General features: G+C 42.3%; 2 protein-coding genes across 3 annotated transcripts in view; both read left to right on the top strand.

Moving 5' to 3' along the window:
- LOC128649791 (17-beta-hydroxysteroid dehydrogenase 13) overlaps positions 1-24,245 on the top strand; it is a 90,978-nt gene that overhangs the window by 34,033 nt on the left and 32,700 nt on the right. The window contains exon 5 of the mRNA XM_053703253.1: positions 11,037-11,174. Within this exon, the coding sequence (XP_053559228.1) occupies positions 11,037-11,174 (138 nt within the window). The remainder of the gene's footprint in view (positions 1-11,036; positions 11,175-24,245) is intronic.
- Positions 13,625-20,213, top strand: LOC128649790 (uncharacterized). Of its 2 annotated transcripts, none has more exons than XM_053703252.1 (2): positions 13,625-14,961; positions 18,409-20,213. In XM_053703252.1, exons 1-2 carry the CDS (start codon positions 14,802-14,804, stop codon positions 18,984-18,986), a joined length of 738 nt encoding a protein of 245 aa, XP_053559227.1. In that variant the 5' UTR covers positions 13,625-14,801; the 3' UTR covers positions 18,987-20,213. The 2 variants fall into 2 exon arrangements, with proteins under 2 accessions (XP_053559227.1, XP_053559226.1); XM_053703251.1 differs by lacking the exon at positions 18,409-20,213 and adding an exon at positions 17,461-17,574.

Genomic DNA, 24,245 nt, shown 5'->3' with positions numbered 1-24,245 from the left:
ACTGAGCTGACGCACCCTGTAAAATCAAAAGCTCCAGATGATGCTCTGATTAGCCTAAAGCTTCCAAAATCTTGCTCTTGGTTGATAGTATCCAATTGGAGCATAGACAGAGCAGACAAAACAGATTCTACCTCATATCCAAATAACTCTTATTTCCTGAATGGGAATCAGGGAAGATTTTCCAACATTGATAACAAAACCAGGAAGAAAAAGTCCATCAGAAGATGGACCTCTGTCTTGAAGTGGCGGTATCTGAAAAAACAATTAAGAGCCTTTAGACTGATTACTGGCTGAAAGTTCCCTGTCCTTTTGTGTATCAAAAACATAATGCTTACAAAACCTTGTACTGAAGCCCTCTCTACAGCTCTATTAAGAATTAACTTTTTTATCTCCTTGTTTGCAAGAAATGTATTTTTGGTATCATGTTGGGCACCTGAAAGGGCAGAGCAACAAATTCTAAATGAAAACCCTTGACGGTCTGTAGAATCCACCAATCCTGGGAGATCTTTTCCATTTTTGGGAAAAGAACACCAGTCCACTTGCAATAACCTGGGGAAAAGAAAGTAAAAGGGAAAGAATGGGAGGACAGATTCACCGGGTCCTGCTTGACCTCTGGTTGCAGCAGGTGCTCTTGGGGCTTTGGCTCTTCTTGGAGATGATACTCTGTCTGGTTGGTATTGGGGTGCAGGGGCAAGCCATAGACTGCTTTAGAAAGTGTAAAGCTGAATGTCTTGAAAAGCAGCCTTGATATATCCCAGCCCTCATCAAAACATGTTTGTGAATTACCTTTTTGATGATGGCATAAGCTTTAACCAGAGCAGCAAAATCAGAGACATATTTGCTGAGTTTTTATAAGAAAGCTTCTCCAAAGAGCCCAATTTAATGGCATAATTTCTAAACTTTGGATCTATTTTCATAAGACCTACTCCGCACCTAGCTGAGAGAGCCACATTACCCATTATACACTCACTAATTGCTCGAGTCTACAGAGGCACATCTGCCTTACAGGCATTATCAGAGAGCAAGATATTTATCTCCAAAAGACCAGTCAAATCCAGTAACTTATCTTGAACAGACCTCAAGAATTGTTCAAACCCTTGCTAGGGTCTTTGCCATTAATTGAAATTGCACCATAATATCATCAGACAGGCATCTGGCATTCTTTGCCCTGTAGGGAGGGGTGCAGGTATTTAGCCCTCTAATTATTATTCCACTTATTTTCCAAAAGCTTTATTATATGGATTGAATTCTAATTCACCTTGATTGTCATACAAGATGTCAGGATCAAAGGATCATCAGACATAGTAAAAAGAGAGTGAGTAATCTGAGGCTCATCATCAGAAAAAGGAGTCTGATCTACTATATATTCAATCTTAGGTGTAGTAGCGACCAAATTAGCATCAGGCACGTGTCTAGAGGAAGTCCCAGGAGGTTTGAAAGTGTGCGGGAGGTCATTCCATAACTGTGGTGCTCTGTAGGAAAAGGAGGATCGAGCTGCTTTCTTTTTGTATTGAGGCAAGCTAAATAATGTGCTGGTACTAGACCGGAAGTTAAAGGAGGTGAAAATAGCCGGGGAGAGCATTCTGTTCAGGTAGGGTGGGAGCTTCCCAGAAAGGCTCTTAAAGACAAGGCAGGAAAGATGGAGGGTGCGTCTGGATTCCAGCGTCAGACAGTTTAGTTCTTTTAGCATGTCACAATGGTGGGTCCTGTAGTTACATTGTAGCACAAAGCGGCAGAACGAGTTAAACAATGTATTAAGTTTATTAAGGTGAGTTTGCAATGCAGGTGCGTATACTACGTCCCCGTAATCCATGATAGGCATCAGCATTTGCTGTACAATCTTTTCCTTTACTGTAGGGATGAGGCAAGATTTGTTTCTGTACGGGGCACCTAGTTTTGGATAAAGTTTAGATGCAAGTTTTTCTATGTGGAGGCCAAAAGATAGATTGGGGTCTAACAACATACCTAAGTATTTAAAAGAGTGGACTGCGGTCACTGTGCAATTGGATTTTGTTTTGATGCGTAGATGGGAATTTCATAATTTGTGTAATTTAGGTCCCGTTCCAAAGATCATTGTGACAGTTTTGTCAGTGTTTAGGAAGAGTTTGTTTTTTTGAGATCCACTTTTCTACTTCTGTGAACTTCTCTTGGAGCACTGCTTCAAGCTGCGGCAGATCGGAATTGTTTGCATAGATTACCGTGTCATCTGCGTACATGTGTACAGTTGAGGATTTGCAGACATTAGGCAGATCATTTATAAATAATGTGAATAGTAAGGGGCTGAGAATGGAACCTTGGGGAACACCACACGTGACTGGGAGAGGGAGAGAGTCACTGTCAGAAATGGAGACTTACTGTGATCGATCCGATACATATGATCTAAACCAGGTTAACAGCCGATCGGCAATACCAGAGTTATTTAGTTTGAGAAGTATATCATGGTCTACTGTGTCAAAGGCCTTTGCAAAATCAAGGAAAATAGCTCCAGTTAGCTCTCCTTGTTCCATGCCAGTTTGGATGTCGTTGCAAACTTTTAGGAGGGCAATCTGAAAACCAATGAAATTCTGGATACTCAAAAAACAAAGGACATATAAACAAAATACAGAAGGGACAAAAACAAACAGAAAAAGAAGGGAAATATTATAATAAACAACCACAAGACAAAGTTAAAAGGACTTGAAATCCAAATTTTTTCTTTCGTGATTCAAACAGAGCAAACAAATTTAAACAACTTTCCATTGTACTTCTTCTATCTAATTTGCTTAGTTCTCTTGGTATCCTTCATTGAAAAGCATATCAAAAGCTGGGAGCTAGCTACTGATTGGCTGCTGCACATATATGCCTCTTGTGATTGTCTTACCAATGTGTTCAGCAAGTTCGAAAGTAGTGCATTAGTGCTACTTCAAGAAAGGATTTCAAGAGAATGAAGCAAAATTGATAATAGAAGTATATTGGAAAGTTGTTTACATATGTATGCTCTATCGGAATCATGGAAGAAAATGTTTAGATTTAATGTCCCTTTAATATAAAAGAAGTGCAAAATAAGCAATAACTGGAAAAACACTCATACTTCTATTTTTAAATGTGCTTTGTTCTCTTTGTATCCCTTGGTGAAAAAGAATACGCAGCTATCCTACACTAGTGGGAGTTAGCTGCTTTTTGGTACCTGCACAAATTTGTCTCTTGTGATTGGTTAACTAGATGTGTTCAGCTAGCTGCTAGTAGTCAAATGTTGTTCCTTCAGCAAAGGATAAATTGTTCTAAATCATTAAATAAAATGTTAGGGTTTCCTGGCCCTCTGAATCACAGGTTTTATACAGATATAAATGATATAATTCCCAGAATTCAAACTTCAGGCTGAACAACTGCAAAATCTCCAAATATAAACTTAGAGCAAAGGTTCACAAACATTTAGTTTTCTCAGAGTTCTTGGCATACATTTGGAATTCATGTGACGTCCCAAGCACAAATAATTGTCTACAGGCTGTATTAAACAGTATGTGTCTATAAAGCTTAAAAAAAATATATATTCTATGCCGAGATAAAAACAATTAGCAATTTGTAATATTTCCATTAAAACTATATATATATATATTTGTTTTAATATTTTGATTGCGCACAGCTGAAAGAATGTTTCAACACAGCAGTTGGCCCTATGTTAGTTATGAGTCTGACATAGAGAAGGGACATAGGGGAGGGAAAATGCGCCACTGATGTTATAAGACTGAGAAATCCATTTGAAGAGAATAGAAAATACTCTCTATGTCAGACTCATAACTAACACAGGGCCAACAGCTGTGTTGAAACATTCTCAGCTGTGCACCCCCAGTGCATCATGGGGCCTCTGGGGGTGTCCCTAGCCTGCCTCATCATAGGGACAAGCTAGGGTCACCCAATCTGAGCCTCCCACACCAAAACAAAAAAATCATAATAAAATATCCCATTTGTCTGATCAAGTCAATATTTGTAAATATTGACTCTGATCAGTGTGGATCTCCCTCCCTTTCCTCACTTGCGATTTTGTTGGAGAGAGAGAGACCTGTATTTAGCAGAGAGCGATTTATTTCTTTTGTTTGTTAAAAAATTAGAGAACCAAAGGCTCTTTTCAGAGCCATTAACCCCTAGCTTGCCAGTGATCACTATAAATCACTGGCAGTAGCATAGCTGCACTTTTTTTGCTGTCTGTGCATTTTTTTAGGGGTTCATTTTTTTTGTAGAATTTTTTTTTAAAAAACCCAAATGCTCTTTTTAGAGCCATTTAGCTAATTTAATTTCCAGAGTCATTAACCCCTAGCTTGCCAGTGATCGCTATAAATCACTGGCAGTAGCATAGCTGTACTTATTTGCTGTCTGTGCATTTTTTTAGGGGTTAATTTTGTTGTAATTTTTTTAAAAACCCAAAGGCTCTTTTCAGAGCCATTTAGTTAATTTAATTTTCAGAGCCATTAACCCCTAGCTTGTCAGTGATTGCTATAAATCACTGGCAGTAGCATAGCTGTACTTTTTTTGCTGTCTGTGAATTTTTTTAGGGGTTATTTTTGTTGTTGTCATTTTTTTAAAAACCCAGAGGCTCTTTTCAGAGCCATTTAGTTAATTAATTTAATTTAAATTTCAATTTTTTTAGTAATTTTTTTTCTGTGACAGATACAAAAATGTCACAGAAAACATATAGTGCTGAGGAGGCGTATGCCATCCTTGCGTCAGAGTCAGATGCCTCTATGTCTGACTCAGACCCCAATTTTGACCCTGCCATATGCTCATATTCATCACTAGATGCAGTCTTAACTGATAGTGATGTATCTGTGGCTGCTAGCCCCCCTGCTAGCCCCCCTGCCAGAAGGAGGCGTATTGCTTCCTTTGCCGCATAAGAGTGGGTAACGCCTCATCTCCAGAGGCCAGATATCCCACCCTTCACAGCAAATCCTGGCATAAATATAGATGTGGCAGGTATTAGCCCCCAACAGTTTCTGGAAGTTTTTCTGGGCGATGATGTATTGGGGAACATTGTCGCCCAAACTAAATTATATGCCCATCAGTTCCGTGCTGCAAAGCCTGGAACATATTTGGCAAAGCAGCAATGGGCCCCCATCAATGTGCCAGAATTAAAAAAACTTTGGGCATTGACTATGCTGATGGGCATCATAAAGAAAACCTCCATTCGCTCCCATTCGCTCCTACTGGAGCAGTAGCCCCATCTGCTCTACCCCCATTTTCTCCCAGACTATGTCGAGGAAGAGGTATGAAATGATTCTGCATTTCATGCACTTCAGTGACAACAGCCTGTGCCCCCCTAGGGAGCATCACCAATTTGACAGGCTGTATAAAATCCGCCCCCTGATTACCCACTTTTCTGCCAGGTTTGCAGAGGCTTATACACCTGGAAGGAATATATGCGTTGATGAATCCCTAATGAAGTATAAAGGAAGGCTGGGATTCAAGCAGTATATTCTTTCCAAGCGCTCCAGGTATGGGGTAAAAGTGTATAAGCTCTGTGAGAGCGAGACTGGGTATTCTAAGGCCTTCCGGGTGTATGAGGGAAAGGATAGCCACCTTGACCCTCCAGGTTGCCCAGAACATATGGGAACCACTGGCAAGATTGTCTGGGACCTGATATTACCCCTAATGAACAAAGGGTATCACTTGTACTTGGACAATTTTTATACAAGTGTCCTTTTGTTCAAGCTACTGTATTGCTTTGATACAGAAGCTTGCGGTACAATTAAAAAAAAAACACGCAGGTTTCCCAGGACAACTTGTACGCACCCGGCTACGAAGGGGGGGAGACCTCAGCTCTGCGCCAAGAGGAGCTGTTGGCACTTAAGTACAGAGACAAGAAGGATGTATACCTTCTTACCACCATCGATACAGAGAGGACGGTGGCGGTTTCTGTACGTGGCAGAGCTGAGATCATAAGGAAGCCAGTGTGCATCAAGTATTATAACCGGCATATGGGTAGGGTTGATCTGGCAGATCAGCTGCTGCAGCCCTACCTAATTATGCGGAAGACAAGGGCCTGGTACAAAAAGGTTGCAATTTACCTAATGCAGATTGCAACCCACAACGCTTTTTTGTTGTTCAAAAAAGCAAACCCCGGAGTTAAAAAGACTTTTTTACAGTTTCAGCTCCAGATTATTTCGGGGATTTTGTACCATGATGCACCTGCTCCCCGGGCGGTGATGGGAGAGAGCAGAGTTGGGGCTACCCATTTTATTTTTAAAATCCCCCCTACTGTCGCAAAGCAGAAACCACAAAAAAATGCAGAGTCTGTACCAAGAGGGGGCAGAGAAGGGACACCATATATCACTGTCCTGATTGCCCTGGACAGCCTGGACTCTGCATTGGGGACTGTTTCAAGCGGTACCATACAATGTTCAATTAAAAAAATTTAAAAAAAATTGCTGTTATTTTTTTTTTTAGTATGTTTACTGTTAGATGTTTTTTGTTGTTGTTTTTTTACTTTTACTGTGCTAGATTTCTGATTTTCTAAAATTGGGCCTGTTTTTTTTTTTTTTAACCAAAACCCCTGTCAAACCTATGCATGGGGGACATAGGTGTTCTCAGGGTGCCTTGCAGAAAACAACCTGAAGTATGTTTTTGCAATAACTTACAACAGTCTCTCCTAAATCATAGTCAAAAAGCAATGTGTGTGTAAAAATGAAAATTGAAAAATTACCATCATACACTTTTTTTTGGGGCTAAAACGGTTGCTTCAAAGGCATCAAAGCACACCATATACAATACCTTGGGGTGTCAACATTTAAAAAATATACACTTTCATGGCAATAAATAAAAGTGGGGTATGCTATAGACCCCAAACTAAAGATAGGCCTATCAGAAGAAATACTCTCATTTTTAATAACTAAAATCACAAGTCATAAAATTGTAACATAACCTTCCCAAAATCCTGGCAAACCTATGCATGGGGGCATAGGTGTACTCAGGGTGCCTTGCAGAAAACAACCTAAAGTATTTTTTTGCAATTACTTAAAACAAGCTCTCCTAAATCCTAGTCAAAAAGCAATGTGTCTGTAAAAATGAAAATTGAAAAATTACCACCATACACTTTCTCCAATTTTTTGGGCTAAAACGGTTGCTTCAAAGGCATCAAAGCACACCATATACAATACCTTTGGTTGTCAACATTTCAAAAATATACACTTTCATGGCAATAAATAAAAGTGGGGTATGCGATAGGCCCCAAACTAAAGATAGGCCTATCAGAAGAAATACTCTCAATTTCAACTCAAATTACAAGTCATACAATTGTAACTGAATCTTCCCAAAATCCTGACAAACCTATGCATGGGGAGCATAGGTGTACTCAGGAGGTCTTGCAGAAAACAACCTGTGGTGTTTTTTTGCAATAACTTACAACAGTCTCTCCTAAATCATAGTCTAAAAGCAATGTGTGTGTAAAAATGAAAATTGAAAAATTACACCATACACTTTCTCCAATTTTTTGGGCTAAAACGGTTGCATCAAAGGCATCAAAGCACTCATATACAATACCTTGGGGTGTCAACTTTTCAAATATAGCACATTCATGGAAAACAAATAAATTGGGGTATGTTAAAAGACCCCAAAAAAGACGATAGGCAAAGAAAATATGTTAAATGTGAAAAAAAAATCACAAACGCATGTCAGACATTTGGCATTGCACCCCCCAAACAAGCCAACAAACCTATGCATAGGTGGTATCACTGTACTCAGGAGATGTTGGTGACCACATATTGGGGTCTTCTTTGGCAGTAACACATAACAGGAGCTGTGAATCCATGTCTAAAGTACGTGTGTGAAAAATAACACAAATAAAATTAATGCCCAATAGTTTGACAAAGACTGGTGGTTGAATTAGTACATGGAAAGTGTTAAAATACCAACATTTGAAATACCCTAGGATGTCTACTTTTCAAAAATATATGGTTTGATGGGGGTAAATTACATTGGCCAGCTTCAGAAATGTCTTAAATAGGACATGGGTGCATGGGATGTCAAAATTCCAAGTTGAAAAACTGGAATGCACTTCCTAAAAATAAGGCCTTTTAGCCCCTAGAGAACCCGACACACCTATACATTGGTGGTATCACTGTACTCAGGAGATGTTGTTGAACACATATTGAGGTGTTTTTGGCAGTAACACAGGAACTGAGAATCCATGCCTAAAGTAAATGTGTGTGAAAAATAACACAAAAAATGACTACCCAAAAGTTTGACAAAGACTTGTGGTTAAATTAGTGCATGGAAAGTGTTAAAATATCACCATTTGAAATACCCTAGGGTGTCTACTTTTCAAAAATATATGGTTTGATGGGGGTAAATTCCATTGGCCAGCTTCAGAAATGTCCCAAATAGGACATGGGTGCATGATGACAGATGTGAAAATTCCAAGTTTAAAAACTGGAATGCGCTTCCTAAAAATAAGGCCTTTTAGCCCCCAGAGAACCCACACAAAAAACCACACCCAACCAGATAACAAGAAAAACAACCTATACATGGGTGGTATCACTGTACTCAGGAGATGTTGTTGAACACATATTGAGGGTTTTTTGACAGTAACACATAACAGGAACTGAGAATCCATGCCTAAAGTACAATGTGTGTGAAAAATAACACAAAAAAAATGACTACCCAAAAGTTTGACAAAGACTGGTGACTGAATTAGTGCATGGAAAGTGTTAAAATACCACCATTTGAAATACCCTAGGGTGTCTACTTTTCAAAAATATATGGTTTGATGGGGGTAAATTTCATTGGCTGGCTTCAGAAATGTCCCAAATAGGACATTGGTGCATGATGACAGATGTGAAAATTCCAAGTTGAAAAACTGGAATGTGCTTCCTAAAAATAAGGCCTTTTAGCCCCCAGAGAACCCGACACACCTATACATGGGTGGTATCACTGTACTCAGGAGATGCTGCTGAAGACATATTAGGGTCTTATTAATTAGGGTGATAATGTTACCCTTAACATTATCAGTAAATGTATTCTTAAATTGCTATTTTGTAAAAAATAAATAAATAATTCTTTCAAACTTTGGCATATATTGGTCGTAAAATGGTTGCATGAAAAAAGTCAAAATACCCCAAGTTTAATACCTTAGGTTGTCTTCTTTTAAAAAATATATACATTTGAAAGGTTATTCAGGGATTCCTGACAGATATCAGTGTTACAATGTAACTATCGCTAATTTTGAAAAAATAAATGCTTTGGAAATAGCAAAGTGCTACTTGTACTTATTGCCCTATAACTTGCAAAAAAAGCAAAGAGCATGTAAACTGGGTATTTCTAAACTCAAGACAAAATTTAGAAACTATTTAGCATTGGTATTTTATGGTGGTTGTAGATGTGTAAGAGATTTTGAGGGTCAAAGTTAGAAAAAGTGTGTTTTTTCCTCATATTTTTTATAAATAAAATTATAGTAAATTATAAGATATGATGAAAATAATGGTATCTTTAGAAAGTCCATTTAATGGCGAGAAAAACGGTATATAATATGTGTGGGTACAGTAAATGAGTAAGAGGAAAATTACAGTTAAACACAAACATTGCAGAAATGCAAAAATAGCCTTGGTCCCAGATGGTCAACAAATTGAAAAGTGTTCTGGTTACTAAGGGGTAAAAAGGACATTAAACATATTTTGCTTTTGTGTAAAAATTGTTCTTTGTCCCACGCTCCCTTAAGAACCCATACAGCAAATTCTGTAACCAGCAAATGCTGTAAATCAAATGGCTGGTTTAAACAATTTGCAGTAGTTTCAAAAACTTGGTTATAGATTTTGCTTTTTGACCCTATTAGAGGTTGTGGGATGAAGCATTTCCCAAAATGTCTCTTTAATATTCCTTAAATTTTTTTAATTATAATACATTTATGTACTTTAAAGGAACAGTAAACACCATGAGATTACAATATAAAATTTGTTTTGCATAGTAAACTTTGCAATATACTTTAATTATGTATGCTGCTTTTTTTCTAATTTACTTCTGAAGATTGTGGCTTTTCTACTTCTTAGAACTGGAAATGCTCCATGCAGACTTCTCAAGGCTAACCCTGCTACATAACTATCCCTAATTGACTTTAATAGATAACAACTGCAAACCAATTAACTTTGTTCTATTAATATCACTGTGCTAGCCCTGTTGCCTGCAGACTCAAGACAAGATTGGTTTCTCCAAATAAGGCAAGCTGTGGGTAGAGTTTGGCTACTGAAAAACAAATGCTGCAAAAAGAGGTGTTAATTTGTTTAAAAAATGTCTACATTTGGTTTTTCAGGAAATTCTTTCTCTGCAGTATTCTCTATTTATTCTACTCCAGTGGCTTTTCTCTAGGTTGCAGTTTATAAATCTAAAGATATACATATTTGTAACAGGACACACTAGGGATGCCCCTTATCCCCTCTTATGTTTGCTCTGTGCATTTAGCCACCAATCAGAAGGCACTACCCAAATGCTGAACCAAAAATGGGCCACCTCCTATCCTTACATTCCTGCTTTTTCAAATTAAGATAGCAAGAAAACGAAGAAAAAAAAATTATAATAGGAGTAAATTAGAAAGTTGCTTAAAATTGCATGCTCTATCTGAATCATGAAAGAAAGAAAAAAATTGGGTTTTGTGCCCCTTTAATGTTTGTTCTTATAATCATTTGTTTTCCTCTGTGAAACACATTGAACGCAAAACAATTTTACATTTTTTTTTTAATAAACACTATTTTATTTTTTTTACATTTGAATAATATGCTATTTTGTAGCAACATTACAGAAATGTATTGTAACTACAAAGTGTTTACTATCCCTTTAAAGGGACACTAAGCACTGAATAAATTTCATGCACCCCCCTCTAATCATGGGTACTGCCATTTTGGAACCTAGGTAACACTGCAGGTATCTGAAGGAGAGTTGCTACATGTGTGGAAGCAGGGGGAATATAAAGAAAGCTAGATTTCAACATGGCGGTACAGATGACTAGATATAGTTGTGGAATAACCTCAATACTATGCTTATACAATGTATTTAGTGTGCAATGTCTCTTTAATTCTCAGCTCCACCAAGTTTGCTGCAGTTGGTTATCACAAGGCTCTGACAGCTGAGTTATCAGTCCTAGGGAAAACAGGAATAAAAACCACATGCCTTTGTCCTGTCTTTGTTGACACTGGCTTTGTAAAAAATCCAAGCACAAGGTAAGGCATATGAAGAAAATATATACTGGGATTGTATGCTTTTGGGAGGTAATGTGATTTATATATGATGGTGCTAAAAACTTAGGAGAAACACTACAAAACAAAAATCATGGTACCTTCAATACCTTGAACAGGGGTGGTGAACAAATACCCAAAGTGGCACTCATAGCAAATATGTTGTTTGCACTAGGCCTCTAGTCTGCCACCATGTTGCTTAGTTTCATTGACTGTAGTGTTTTTTATGTAACCATTATATATATATTAGTAATCAAGCTATAACTGATATATATATTATGGATTGAAAATACATTTTTTTAAAGTTATTAAAAAAGTCACATGGGCCATCTAGACATTTTTTAGAAGAATGTCTCCAACTTGGGTACCTACCAACACTTTAAAGGTTCACTACCCCAACCAAATATTTAAACTGTGAGAATATTATACATTATGGTCTAGATTAACAGTGGAGCTCAACAATATTAGCACTATCATGAGGTAACATTGCTTGAGAGCAATCAATAGAGCTTCTATTTTTGTGCTCATATTATTGCTCTAGCGATAGTCTAGGCTGCATTAGCATCTGCATGTGAAATAGAAAACAGTAAAATTCATGTCGGATAGCGCTTGAGCACTAAGCTGCACAAGTAGTGGGGTTCTTCATGTAGTCCTGTGCTTTCGTGATTCAGATAGAGCATGCAATTTTAAGCAATTTTCTAATTTACTCCTATTATCAAATTTTCTTTGTTCTCTTGCTATCTTTATTTGAAAATGCCGGAAAGTAAGGTAAGGAGCCGGCCCATTTTTGGTTCAGCACCTGGATAGAGCTTGCTGATTGGTTTGCTACATTTAGCCACCAATCAGGAAACGCTACCCAGCTGATGAACCAAAATGGGATGGCTCTTTAAAGCTCTCATTCCTGCTTTTTCAAATTAAGATGGCAAGAGAAAAAAAAGAAAATTGATAATAAGAGTAAATTAGAAAGTTGCTTAAAATTCAATTCTTTATCTGAATCATGAAAGAAAAAAAAAATGGCTTTAGTATCCTTTTAAAGGGACATGAAATCCAAAAATGTTCTTTCATGATTTAGGTCAGCATACAATTTTAAACAACTTTCCAGTTTACTTCTATTATCAAATTTGCTTCATTCTCTTGGTATACTTTGTTGATAGAGCAGCAATGCACTACTGGTTACTAACTGAACACATGGGTGAGCCAATGACAATCTGTATATATATGCAGCCACCAATCAGCCGCTAGAACCTAGGTTCTTTGCTGCTCATGAGCTTTCCTGGATAAACATTTCAGCAAAGGATAACAAGAGAAGGAAGCAAATTTAATATTAGAAGTAAATTGGAAAGTTGTTTACCATTCTATGCTCTGACTTTACTGTCCCTTTAAGGTCTTAAAAAATTCTACAGTTATTTTGGAATTTTGCGCAACATTTAAGTGCAATAGTGCACTCTGTATATTAAAGTATAGGTTGTGCTATAAAGTTCTGGCTGCTTTAAGATACTTTAACCGTCCACTTGCAAAATCAGATTTTCTTAACAATGAGAGGTTCAAAATATGGATTTAAAAGGTTGTAGGAGATTCAGAGTTTAATTCTGATTTTATTTTTAAGGAACATAAAAGTGAAAATACTCAAATGTGATTGCGCATATATATTATTGGTTTGTTCCAAACACATAAATGAATAACCAAACTCAAGAGAAATGCAGTGTAGGGCTTAGTATAAGCCTGGAGCAGTCTAAGGGTTAAGGCTGTAGGAGAGTGGGTTAGAAGAGAGAGGGAAGGTGCTGGGTGCAACATTGTTGCAATTTAGGGTAGGCCCCTCCTTACCAGTAGATAAGCCAAGTTCTCCCTTGCAACTTCCTCTTCTTCTCCGGATCCTGGCTGAAGCAGTTTTTTCTTAGCAGTTCTGTCATCACCAGTGCAGCTATGCATCGTTCCAGGCGTTCCACTCTGCCTCCCAGACGTTACCAGTCGGAACAGGAACCTCCTGCACCTGCAAAAGAAAAAATAAAGATAAGTGTTCAATCTATTTCTGAGGATGATTTAGATATCATTCCCCCAACTCAATATACTACTGTTGTGTCAGCCCAGGTTCATAATGTGGAAGAGCAGGGACCTATTGATATTGAGTTAGCTCAGGAATCCCCCAGACCTCAAGCATTGCAGACCCAGCAGGCTAATTTACCCCTTGATAGTGTACAGGCCTCATTTTTAAGTGCTGTACCCCCTGCTGCTATGTCAGCAGTTTCTGACCTATTGAAAAACATAATATCCGCTATGGCTGCAGCCTCCCCAGGGCCCAGTGTGACACCAGCTGTTTTCCCTCCTGATCCTTCTAGTCAGGATCCGGATCCTGCTTTAACTACCCCCAGCAGGCATCGCCCTTTCACACCTCTCATTGAGGCACCACACGTGGCAACACGCGGTCCCCACCCGGCCGGAACATGGCCCCTGTAACGGCCCCTCAGCCCTCAACACCCGGACTTGCCCCTGGTCGCACCATACCCGAGGCCCATGCCATCCCAGGGCCTATGCTGCTCCCCCCGGGGCCTAGCGATCTCCTTCGCCAGCCGCGTGGTCCGGGTCCGACTTCCGGTGTCAACGCCATGTTAGTGACGTCACCGGAAGCGGACATCGGCACTTCCGGCTTGGCAGATTCCCGCGCGGTCACAAGGACATCGGCTCCCGGGGCAACGCCACTCGCAGGTGAGCACCGAGAGCCGTCCTTGGCCGTTGGCGGGTTATCAGTGGGGGGTCAGAGGGGCATTAACAGCGCAAGCAAACTGCGCAAGCGAACGGCACATTTGAACGTTAATCCTCAGGGGCATCAAAGGGGTCGCTCCATCATAAGAGGTAGTACCAGGCAGATAGCCAGTGATAGGGGTAGGGGGACACGCAGAGTTAACCCTTCCAGGGCAATGAGGCCATTACAGTTTATACAAATGGGAGATAACGCAAATGCCGTTCAGCAGGCCGCTCCCGATGTTATTAAGCCACACAGGGCTGATAGTGGTTTAGTGCAAGCGGCCGCTCAGCCGCATGATATTGTGTCTAATAATAGCCTGCATGTGAATCAAGGCAATGTTCAAAGTATGCATGTTAATCAAAACATTGAGCATCATTTACCGTCTCATCATTTACCATCCCCCATTGGTGTGAATGCGGCTTTGAATGGTGTGAACGTACAAGCAGCTCCTCAGGGATATAATACACCCCTGGTTGGCATACATAATGCGAATGGGCAATCTTTAAGCCAGCTACAACATCCCATTATGTTAGGCATACAAGGAGTACAACCCCTTGATCAGGGTATCCACTCCCCCATTGCAGCCACGCAGGGCGCTCATGCACACTCATTAAACCATGCACAATCAATAAGCCAGGCATGCCATAACCCTATTGTAGACCAGCAGGGTGTGAATGCTCAGACATCTGCGAATGGACAGTCAGTGAGTCAGGGATTTCATACACCACTTCATATAGCTCATCCACCCCTTGCTACTGATAATCCAGACACATCCATTGGGCAAAGTGCTCGCCAAATTCTTTCTCTTTTGCAGGGGGCAATTGGATCACAAAGTGCAGCAAAAACACGGACCAACACTCCCCACAGTCATGAGTGGGGCGGATGCAGAAGTTCCAAGCAGCATTACAGCAGGAGCAGCAGCCACCACTTCCACTGCACAGCAAGGGTCTTCAGGACTCGCCCTCCAAAACCAGCCAGCAGGCCAGCCCGTTTCCAGCATGGGTCAGGGACCTCCTGCCATTAGTCACGGTGAGAATGCTTTATTTACACACAATGACCATTCTTCCTCTGACTCATCCTCTTCTGACTCAGGGTCTGAGACTGACTCTTCCTTGGGTTTACAAGGGGCAGGTCAGAAGAAAATGTTTAGAATGATTAAGAAAATTTTAAAGAGGGGGTCAAGCCAGATACTAAGCAGGACAGCGCCAGTAACACCGCCCCGCAAACCCCATCTACAGAGGTGCCAGCTGAACCTCTCCCTACCAGGGCCATCTCCGAAAGGCGAGCAGCCCTTTACGGGGACGCAAGCCCAGGGAAAATATACTCATTGCATAGACACCTGCGCAAAAAGGTGGTCAGTAGAATCCACCGTGGAAAATATGTTAATATCTTTGACCTTTCGGTGGAGGCGTATAGGCAGAGAGAGAGGAGCGATGAGGGAACAGGGCCTAAAAAATTTAAACGCCCAGACACTTTTGATGAGTGGCTCCAGTGCTTCAGGGTTTTTTCCTCCTGTTATATCGAAAAGTACCCCTCCCAGAGTTTGCCTATCCTAAAATACACGGACACTATTCACTGGATTCAGCGTAATCACAGTGAAGGTGTGTGGAGGGAATATGATGCTGAGTTCAGGAGGAAAATGGCAGGAAATCCTTCCCTGACTTTTGACTCTACTGATAACCAGTTGTGGCAGCGAATGGACCCAAAAGGGGGTGCACCCGCTGCTGCAACTTCAACTCAGCAATCAGCGCAGCAGTCCTTTCGCAATACCAGAAGCAGGAAACGGGGGGGAACCTGCTGGCCCTTCCAGGACAAAAAATGCGAAAAGGGTAGCGCATGCACCTTCAGACATGTCTGCAGGTACTGCTCTGGTCCACACCCTGGCAGTGACTGCATCAAGCGAAGGGACCACACCAATAAGCCCCCTTCAGCAAACTTGGGCCAGAAAGGCGGAAACGCCAATTAATGTACATGCCATGGCACCATGGTTGTGGGCTTACCCAGACCAGGCGGCGGCACGTATGTTATGGGAGGGTTTTTCATTTGGTTTTCATATCCCCACATTTAGGCAAATCAAGGGTAAGAGATTTAATAGGAACCTTATTTCAGCATACCAACACCCCCAAGTGGTGAGGGATAAAATTAATAAAGAAGTGACTTTAGGGCGAATGGCGGGCCCCTTTGCTGCCCCACCTTTACCTGATTTGGTCATTTCCCCGTTGGGGGTGGTTCCCAAGAAAGAGCCAGGGAAGTTTCGCCTCATTCAGCACCTGTCGTACCCAAAAGGTAGCTCAGTCAATGATGCCATTGACCCCCAACTCAGCTCGGTGCGCTATCAATCCTTTGATAGCGCACTAGACCTGGTCAGGAGGGCGGGTCATGGTGCTCTATTGGCGAAACTAGACATTGAGTCGGCATTTAGGCTTCTTCCACTCCACCCCTCAGTTTTCCATCTAATGGGTTGTAAGTTTGCAGGTGTGTACTACGTGGATCGCTGCCTGCCCATGGGCTGCTCTTTGTCATGCGCCTTGTTTGAGGCGTTCAGTAGTTTCCTTCATTGGGTCGTAGCTTCAGAAGTGGGCAGCGATCCCATAGCACACTACCTGGACGATTTTCTCATTGTAGGGAGAGCAGGCTCCGATGATTGTTTATCCACAATGAACATCATGCGCAGCGTCATGAGACATTTCGGGGTGCCCCTAGCAGAGGACAAAACGCAAGGCCCCCGTCCTGTTTAGTTTTCCTGGGAATCGAAATCGACACCCAGGCTCGGCTCTGTAGGTTGCCACCTGATAAAGTTCAGGGCATGCTTGAGGCGGTCAGAGCGGCAGTCTCTAATGCAGTTATTTCCCTGAAACAGTTACAATCCCTGTTAGGTTTGCTTAATTTCGCTTGCAGAGTTATCCCCATGGGTCGGGTTTTTAACCGTAGACTGGAAAGACAGCTTAGTGGTAGGTCAAACCCGAAATCAAAGATAACCCTAGGGAGTGAATTGCTGGCTGACCTGGTAGTCTGGGAACAGTTTCTCTCACGCGATTTAACGGGATTCGGGTCTGGCGTACCCCTCCCATGTCTAGCCAGTTACTGCACCTTTTCACTGACGCAGCTGGATCGCACGGTTACGGGGCCTATTTCCAGGGAGAGTGGAGCGCGGAGCCCTGGCCGGAGTCCTGGGCCCCGGCGGGCCTTACTCGAAACCTGACTCTCCTGGAGCTATTCCCCGTGGTCTTGGCGGTCGAGCTGTGGGGTGGGAAGTTGTCGAACAGGACTGTTGTGTTCTGGACAGACAACATCAGTGTGGTCTTTGCGATCAATAACTTGTCAGCCACCTCAGCAAAGGTCATTACCTTGCTGCGCCACCTGGTGTTGCGCTGTCTGGACCTTAACATCCAGTTCCAGGCCCGTCATGTCCCGGGCGTCGACAATGTTGTAGCTGACGCCCTGTCACGATTCGAATGGGCGACATTTCGCAAGTTAGCCCCCACAGCTGCAGCCGTGGGCTTACGCTGTCCTGATTTCCTTTGGCAGCTCGTCCTTCCTGGATAGCCTTACTGCCGTTGGTCCGCTCCTCCTTAGCACCATCCACTTGGCACGCCTATGCCCGCATGTGGTCTGAATGGGACGATTTCTGTGCGTCCAGGGAGCCGACGCTGCTCAGGGGTCTAGGGACAACTTACATGATTGGCTGGTGAGTTTGCATGCCTCTGGGGCCCGTCAGGGGGCAATACAGTCCAAATTGGCCGCCCTCTCATTTTTCTATAGGGCATTAGCCATTCCTGACCCAACCAATTCCTTTTTTATTAGGCAGGTGATCAAGGGTTGGGGCAGATCGCAGCAGCGGAAAATAGACACGCGCGAACCCATCACCCGCGACCGCCTGGAGCGTTTGCTCTTGGCGCTCGACGTGGTCTGTAGATCAGATTTTGAAGCCCTACTCTTCAAAACTGCGTTTAATCTGGCCTTTGCCGCCGCTCTTAGAGTTAGTGAGGTAGTAGCACCCTCCAAGCAGGCGTCTGGGGCAGGTATACAATTGCAACATGTTAGAGCTGCCCCTGATTCCTTACTTCTTTTTCTGCCGCGATCAAAGACAGATCAGGAGGGTAAGGGAACCTGGATCCCCGTTCACCCTCAGGTGAACAGCGCATGCTGCCCGGTTAACTGCGTTAATCTTTACCTGGCTCAAAGGCCGCCTGGCCCGGGGCAATTCCTGGTCCATGCGGACGGCAGATCCCTTTCCAAATTTCAGTTCGGTAGGGTCCTAAAATTGGCGGCAGTCCAGGCGGGGCTGGACGCTAGCAGACTTGCCCCGCACTCTTTTCGCATAGGGGCCGCGACTAACGCTGCGCAAGCGGGCTCCTCGTGCGAGGACATAAAACGTATTGGGCGTTGGCGGTCCAATTGTTTCAGAACCTATGTCCGTCCAATTGTTTAATGTTTAGATGTTAATTCAGGATACTAAAATGTTTGTCTCCACAGGCACTACCCCCGGGGTGAAGCGAATCTGGATTGTGGGCCACTCCTTTGTCCACTGGGCCTCCCTACGCTGTGCGTCCCTCCCATTTGGCCAATCCCTAGGTCTCCCTACCAACAAGGCATCCGTTAGGTGGTTGGGTGATAGGGGGATGTGCTGGCCCCAATTAGCAGGAACCATATCCGAGGCCCTGGTACGCTGGGGGAAGCCTCACATTATTATTCTTCACCTAGGGGGTAACGATGTGGGGGCCATACCAGTTTTACAGTTGATTAAGGTTATGCAGGCAGACATTGGGTGGCTAAGAGTACGCATCCCGGGGGTCATGATAGGGTGGTCCCATATAATACCCCGTCTCCACTGGAGGCATATGTCGGCCCATACGGCGGCATACCGGGTTAGGAAGAAGATCAATGCGTCTGTAGCGAAAACCGTCACTGGGTCAGGTGGCTTCGTGGTACGGCACGAAGCCATTTCGGCTGATAGAACCGAGCTATATAGAAGGGATAAAGTTCACCTTTCTGATGTGGGGCTGGATTTATTCATAGGGGACATTCAGAGAGCTCTGTTACCCCTCCTGTAAATCGGGTTGTGGGTTGGCGGCAAGGGTACCATTAAAATGCTTCCTTGTGGCGGGAGATCCTCGGTCCGGTTGCGCAGGAGAAGGTCGCTAGGGGTGAGTGATGGCCAGACTTCCGGGGAGGAGGGTAGGCCCTCACGTGCACGTGACGGTAACCCTCCTTCCTCCCTTTTGAGGGATGGTCACGTGATCTCTGCAACCCCTCAGCGTCATCTCCTTTGGGCAGAGAACCCTCTGCTGCTGTTCCCGTTGGGCCGGTGATCTCCTGCTGTTCTGGGTATCTGATCTCTATGCCGCCATATATATTTTCAGTTCTATCAGTTCTATCTAGTTTGTTAGGTTAATAAAATTTTATGGCCTGTGACGGTCACAAAATTTTTCCCATAAAAGTTTGTCTGTGGTTATTTCGCACTACATTCTCATGTACATAGTTATTTAATTAAGTTATGTTAAATCCTCTCCTCTGTGAAGAAGGATCCGGTAAGCATTTAATCCCTTAATGCAGTGTAGGGCTTAGTATAAGCCTGGAGCAGTCTAAGGGTTAAGGCTGTAGGAGAGTGGGTTAGAAGAGAGAGGGAAGGTGCTGGGTGCAACATTGTTGCAATTTAGGGTAGGCCCCTCCTTACCAGTAGATAAGCCAAGTTCTCCCTTGCAACTTCCTCTTCTTCTCCGGATCCTGGCTGAAGCAGTTTTTTCCCTCCCTCCCTTCCCCTTTTGTAATGTTTTAATGATGTGTATTTTCGACGGCACCTTAATGGCAGGGCTATGGCTACTCACCCTAGGCCCAATAAGCCATTACTGTAGGATATGGATCTCCTCTCCCTGTTATGCGGTTTACACGGCTTGGTAACAGGGAATCCTTATCTAGGTGGAAGATCTTCTTTCACCCTGGCGGCGGGAGATCCTCGGTCCGGTTGCGCAGGAGAAGGTCGCTAGGGGTGAGTGATGGCCAGACTTCCGGGAGGAGGGTAGGCCCTCACGTGCACGTGACGGTAACCCTCCTTCCTCCCTTTTGAGGGATGGTCACGTGATCTCTGCAACCCCTCAGCGTCATCTCCTTTGGGCAGAGAACCCTCTGCTGCTGTTCCCGTTGGGCCGGTGATCTCCTGCTGTTCTGGGTATCTGATCTCTATGCCGCCATATATATTTTCAGTTCTATCAGTTCTATCTAGTTTGTTAGGTTAATAAAATTTTATGGCCTGTGACGGTCACAAAATTTTTCCCATAAAAGTTTGTCTGTGGTTATTTCGCACTACATTCTCATGTACATAGTTATTTAATTAAGTTATGTTAAATCCTCTCCTCTGTGAAGAAGGATCCGGTAAGCATTTAATCCCTTAGCAGCCTGGTATTAATAGCTATGCAGCATAGTGATGTCACTGAATCTTCCCTAGTTTATACTAATTTGGATGGTACTGTAGGGGGGTTTAAAAAGCTTAAAGTAGGGAGATTCAGTGAAATAAAATAATAATCATAAAGTAAATATAATAATACAATACTAAACAGCTATCATTAACAAGCTACCTCAACCTTAATGTCTCTGCACCTTTTAACCTATAGACTGTAATATTTTCGGAGCAGGTCCCTCCCCCCACTCCTGTACTAGTTTTATTTAGTATGTTATGTATTTGTATTATACAGTAAATCTTTGTTATTGTATCCCCAGACTTATAGAATTTGCACTATAAAATAAATTGTAATAATAATATTGTTATTAATCTTCTTAACTGGATCCTTTCTTAACTGGATCCTTATCCAATTATCCTCCACAACTAATAGCAACAGCATGTACAATCTTTCTGTTAACCCCTAGTAACCAACAGCACACTTGTAGCACAGTGTTCTGTCTGGAAAGCTCTTCATCGCACAGATACTGAGAAAGCAGCTGTATGTAGGCAAATCTCACCCCCTAGACCTAGAGCTTAGCTATCACACTCCAGGAGGAGTTGAATGATAGTGCAGGTTGGTTGCAAGAATTATAGATGTCTGCTACAAATATATTTGGAACTGTTAATATGTTGTGCCCTCTCTCTGACTGTCAGTTTTACCATGACAGACAGCTCAGGAAGGAATAGTGCTGACTAAACTCATTGAGGCTGGTGGCACAGTCACAGAGACATAAGAGCTAAACTTCCTATTACGTCCTTATGTTAACTAGAATGACTAATCAATAAACAAGCAACAACAGGTTTTGGGCTAAAGACCGGTTACAGTCACGTTTATTATATAAATAAACCCCTTAATTACGATTATATATGCCAATCCACGCAACTCTTTATTAACAAACATTGAACTGTATCAAGTTCTTAAACTGGTGGTGGCAATGAACTAATAGCTTAACCCCTACTGCCAGACGGCCAGGGCCCTACACGGTGTCTGCAGCGTGGCACGGATAGCACGCGCCCAAAATGGCAGAGAGAGCTGTAATTAGTAGAGCTATTTGGCCTACGATACCTAGCGGGCGTAACCTCCCCCATCCTAGGGAATCACTCTTCTCTCTCCCTGCCCGCTCTCTCTGGGCCCTGACCGACTGCGAGATAGGGCATAAACAACCAGCCTAGTAAGGCGACCTCCTCTAGCGGATCATAGAAACACGCTGGAAACAGGTGGAAGACTACAATTAAAACCTGGGCTTAGAGGGCTAGTTCATAGAAACCTACCCACACCAGGGTGAGCCCTAACCATTACCACTACAAGCCGCCACCTCTTTTTCCAGGGACGGGCAGGGGGGGAAGCTCCCTTGAAGTCTGGAACCAGGAACAAAAGAGGCCAGATCCACTGCAACCAGAACCTGTAAAGGTAAGCAGAAACACCCGCCCCCACACTTGCAACAATGTAACAGACCTTGTACACTCCAGACTTCAAGTCTGTTATCCCTTAATTTTGTTACAGGCCCACTAGAGGGCCCTCCAATTCCACAGGGGACAATAACCTTGCTACCAGGTTGTATTGTTTCTAAATAAAATAAAAGTGGACCTGGCTCCCTGCTCTTCAATACTAGTGTCTTGCTGTCTGTGCCACTATCCGCCACCTAAGCTCAGTTCCTTATTGTATAAGGTCTCTCAACAGAAGGGGGAGAAGTTCAATACGCAGGGTTTTAAATTCTCTGCTTGAGATTCTGCACCGCACATACATATGAAGGAACAAAACAGCAGATCCTTCCATCTTTGCCCCTCACCCTACAGAAGCCTGCAGGGTATAGGATTACAGCCCAAGCTTTAGTAATAAATAAATGGCCTTGACTCATTGAATAAATGCCCAGTATATCCAGTCCTCAATCCTGGCCTGGGCATTTCAGTATAACAGTTACCTTCCCCAATGCAAATTATTCTAACCATTTGTCTTGAACACACTACAAAATATTCTAACTGCAACCCCCCACCACCACAAAGTACTTGCACCACATTGTCCAGAATCCCCCAACCCAAAATATCATATCTGTGCTACCCTGATCTCCCACTATACTTTAACCCTAACCTCACTAACCCATATCCCCATTACAATTAACCCTAAACTGCAACTTTCTGCATCATTAATACTCTGCAGCAAGTTATCCCTCGGATACAGTGTAATTTAAAAGGGACAGTTTACTCAAAAATGTTCTCCCCTTTAATTTGTTCCCAATGATCCCATTTACCTAATGGAGTGTATTAAATTGTTTACAAGTATTTGCATTACCGTTATATTGGCATTTTAAATAGTTGATTTAGCATATGGTATCCCCACCTATCCTTAAAAATTTTTGGCCTTAAGGCCAAGCTGTGTAATGACAGCCAGTAGAAGCAATTACACTCCCAGTGGGGTATTGAAGCTAAGGTAATAAAATGTTAATTTTCCTTTGTATTGGTGATTGGTTTATGGACAGATATAAGATAAAACAGCAGGTATATGTACACAATGTGATAAAGTAATGAGATCTGATTATACCTACAAGCTAAACCTATTTTATTAGGTTGTGGCTTTGAAACACAAAAACAGCTAATTCATATACACAAATAAACCTTAAAAAGCAAAATCTCATACATTTTATACTCTGCAACTGGTAAGAAAAGTAATTGGAAACACATTAAGGGAAAAACTATTTTACAGTGTACTATCCCTTTAACTACTTGATAACTGCCATTATAAAACTGTTGCTATTAATAGCAGGTCACGTGGGCTCTAGTTCCAAATCTGTTCAAAACAGAAACCCTTGAGATTAAAGGGACATAAAAGTGTAAAATAAGTATAGCTTTATTGTATTATAGCAAAGGGGTTATACACATAGGCAAGTCAGCTGAAAACATCTGGTAAGCTAATGACAAGAGGCATATGTATGTAGGCACCAATTACCAGCCTGCTTCTAGTATTGCATAACTTCTCCTGAGACTACCCAGGTATGTTTTATCAACAGATGATACCAAACAAACAAAGTAAATTATATAATAGCAGTAAATAGAAAAATATCTTAACATTGCATGTGCTATCTGAACCATTACAATTTAATTTGGACTTTAATGTCCCTTTAATTTAGCATTTTCTTAGCTTGACTCTGCAGATATTATCTTGCTGCCTACTACCTATCTCAAACACCTGAGAATGCTCATCTCTTAAACCCCTAATACATTCTGATACTCTGCTTTGGATCTAAAAGTTTAAAGGGACAGTCAACACCCGCGGTAACTTAAGGCCATACCATAGATCTGGAATAGAAGATGCAGCTACACCGCATCGAAGTTGATGAGCTCTAACGGTATTTGAGTAGTCACCGAAAATACATAGGCTTATTCCTTGAAAATATGGCTGCCAAACTCTCCCCGCTATTACGTATAAACCTTCTTTTTAATTGAATCCTCCAATCGCAATGACACCCTCGGTCGGTTTGCGAGCGTGCAGAAGATAATGTGCATGCGCATTATCAAATCAGAACCATCACCCTTTGAAAAATTAACGATCTGAAAACATCAGAGAAGGGGACAAAGGAGGAGGGGGAGGAGTTTGGCAGCCATATTTTCAAGGAATAAGCCTATGTATTTTCGGTGATTACTCAAATACCGTTTAGAGCTCATCAACATTGATGCGGTGTATCTGAATCTTGCCAATCCTTTGTCTGTTTGCCGAGCATGCCAGCCACTCACCTTGAGGTTCCTCTCTTGTTGTCCTTACCTACCTCTGTTTCATCTGCTACATCTCTGCCCATTCTTCCATTAATTCAGTCCCCAGGCTTGAGGCCTACTGCACAACAGTATACAGACTAGAACGTGAGCACCACTAATCTGTGTG

Source organism: Bombina bombina, chromosome 2, assembly GCF_027579735.1.
Source record: "Bombina bombina isolate aBomBom1 chromosome 2, aBomBom1.pri, whole genome shotgun sequence".
NCBI lineage: Eukaryota > Metazoa > Chordata > Amphibia > Anura > Bombinatoridae > Bombina > Bombina bombina.
The sequence above is the reverse complement of the archived record's forward strand: the minus strand, read 5'-3'. Positions and strand labels throughout refer to the sequence as shown.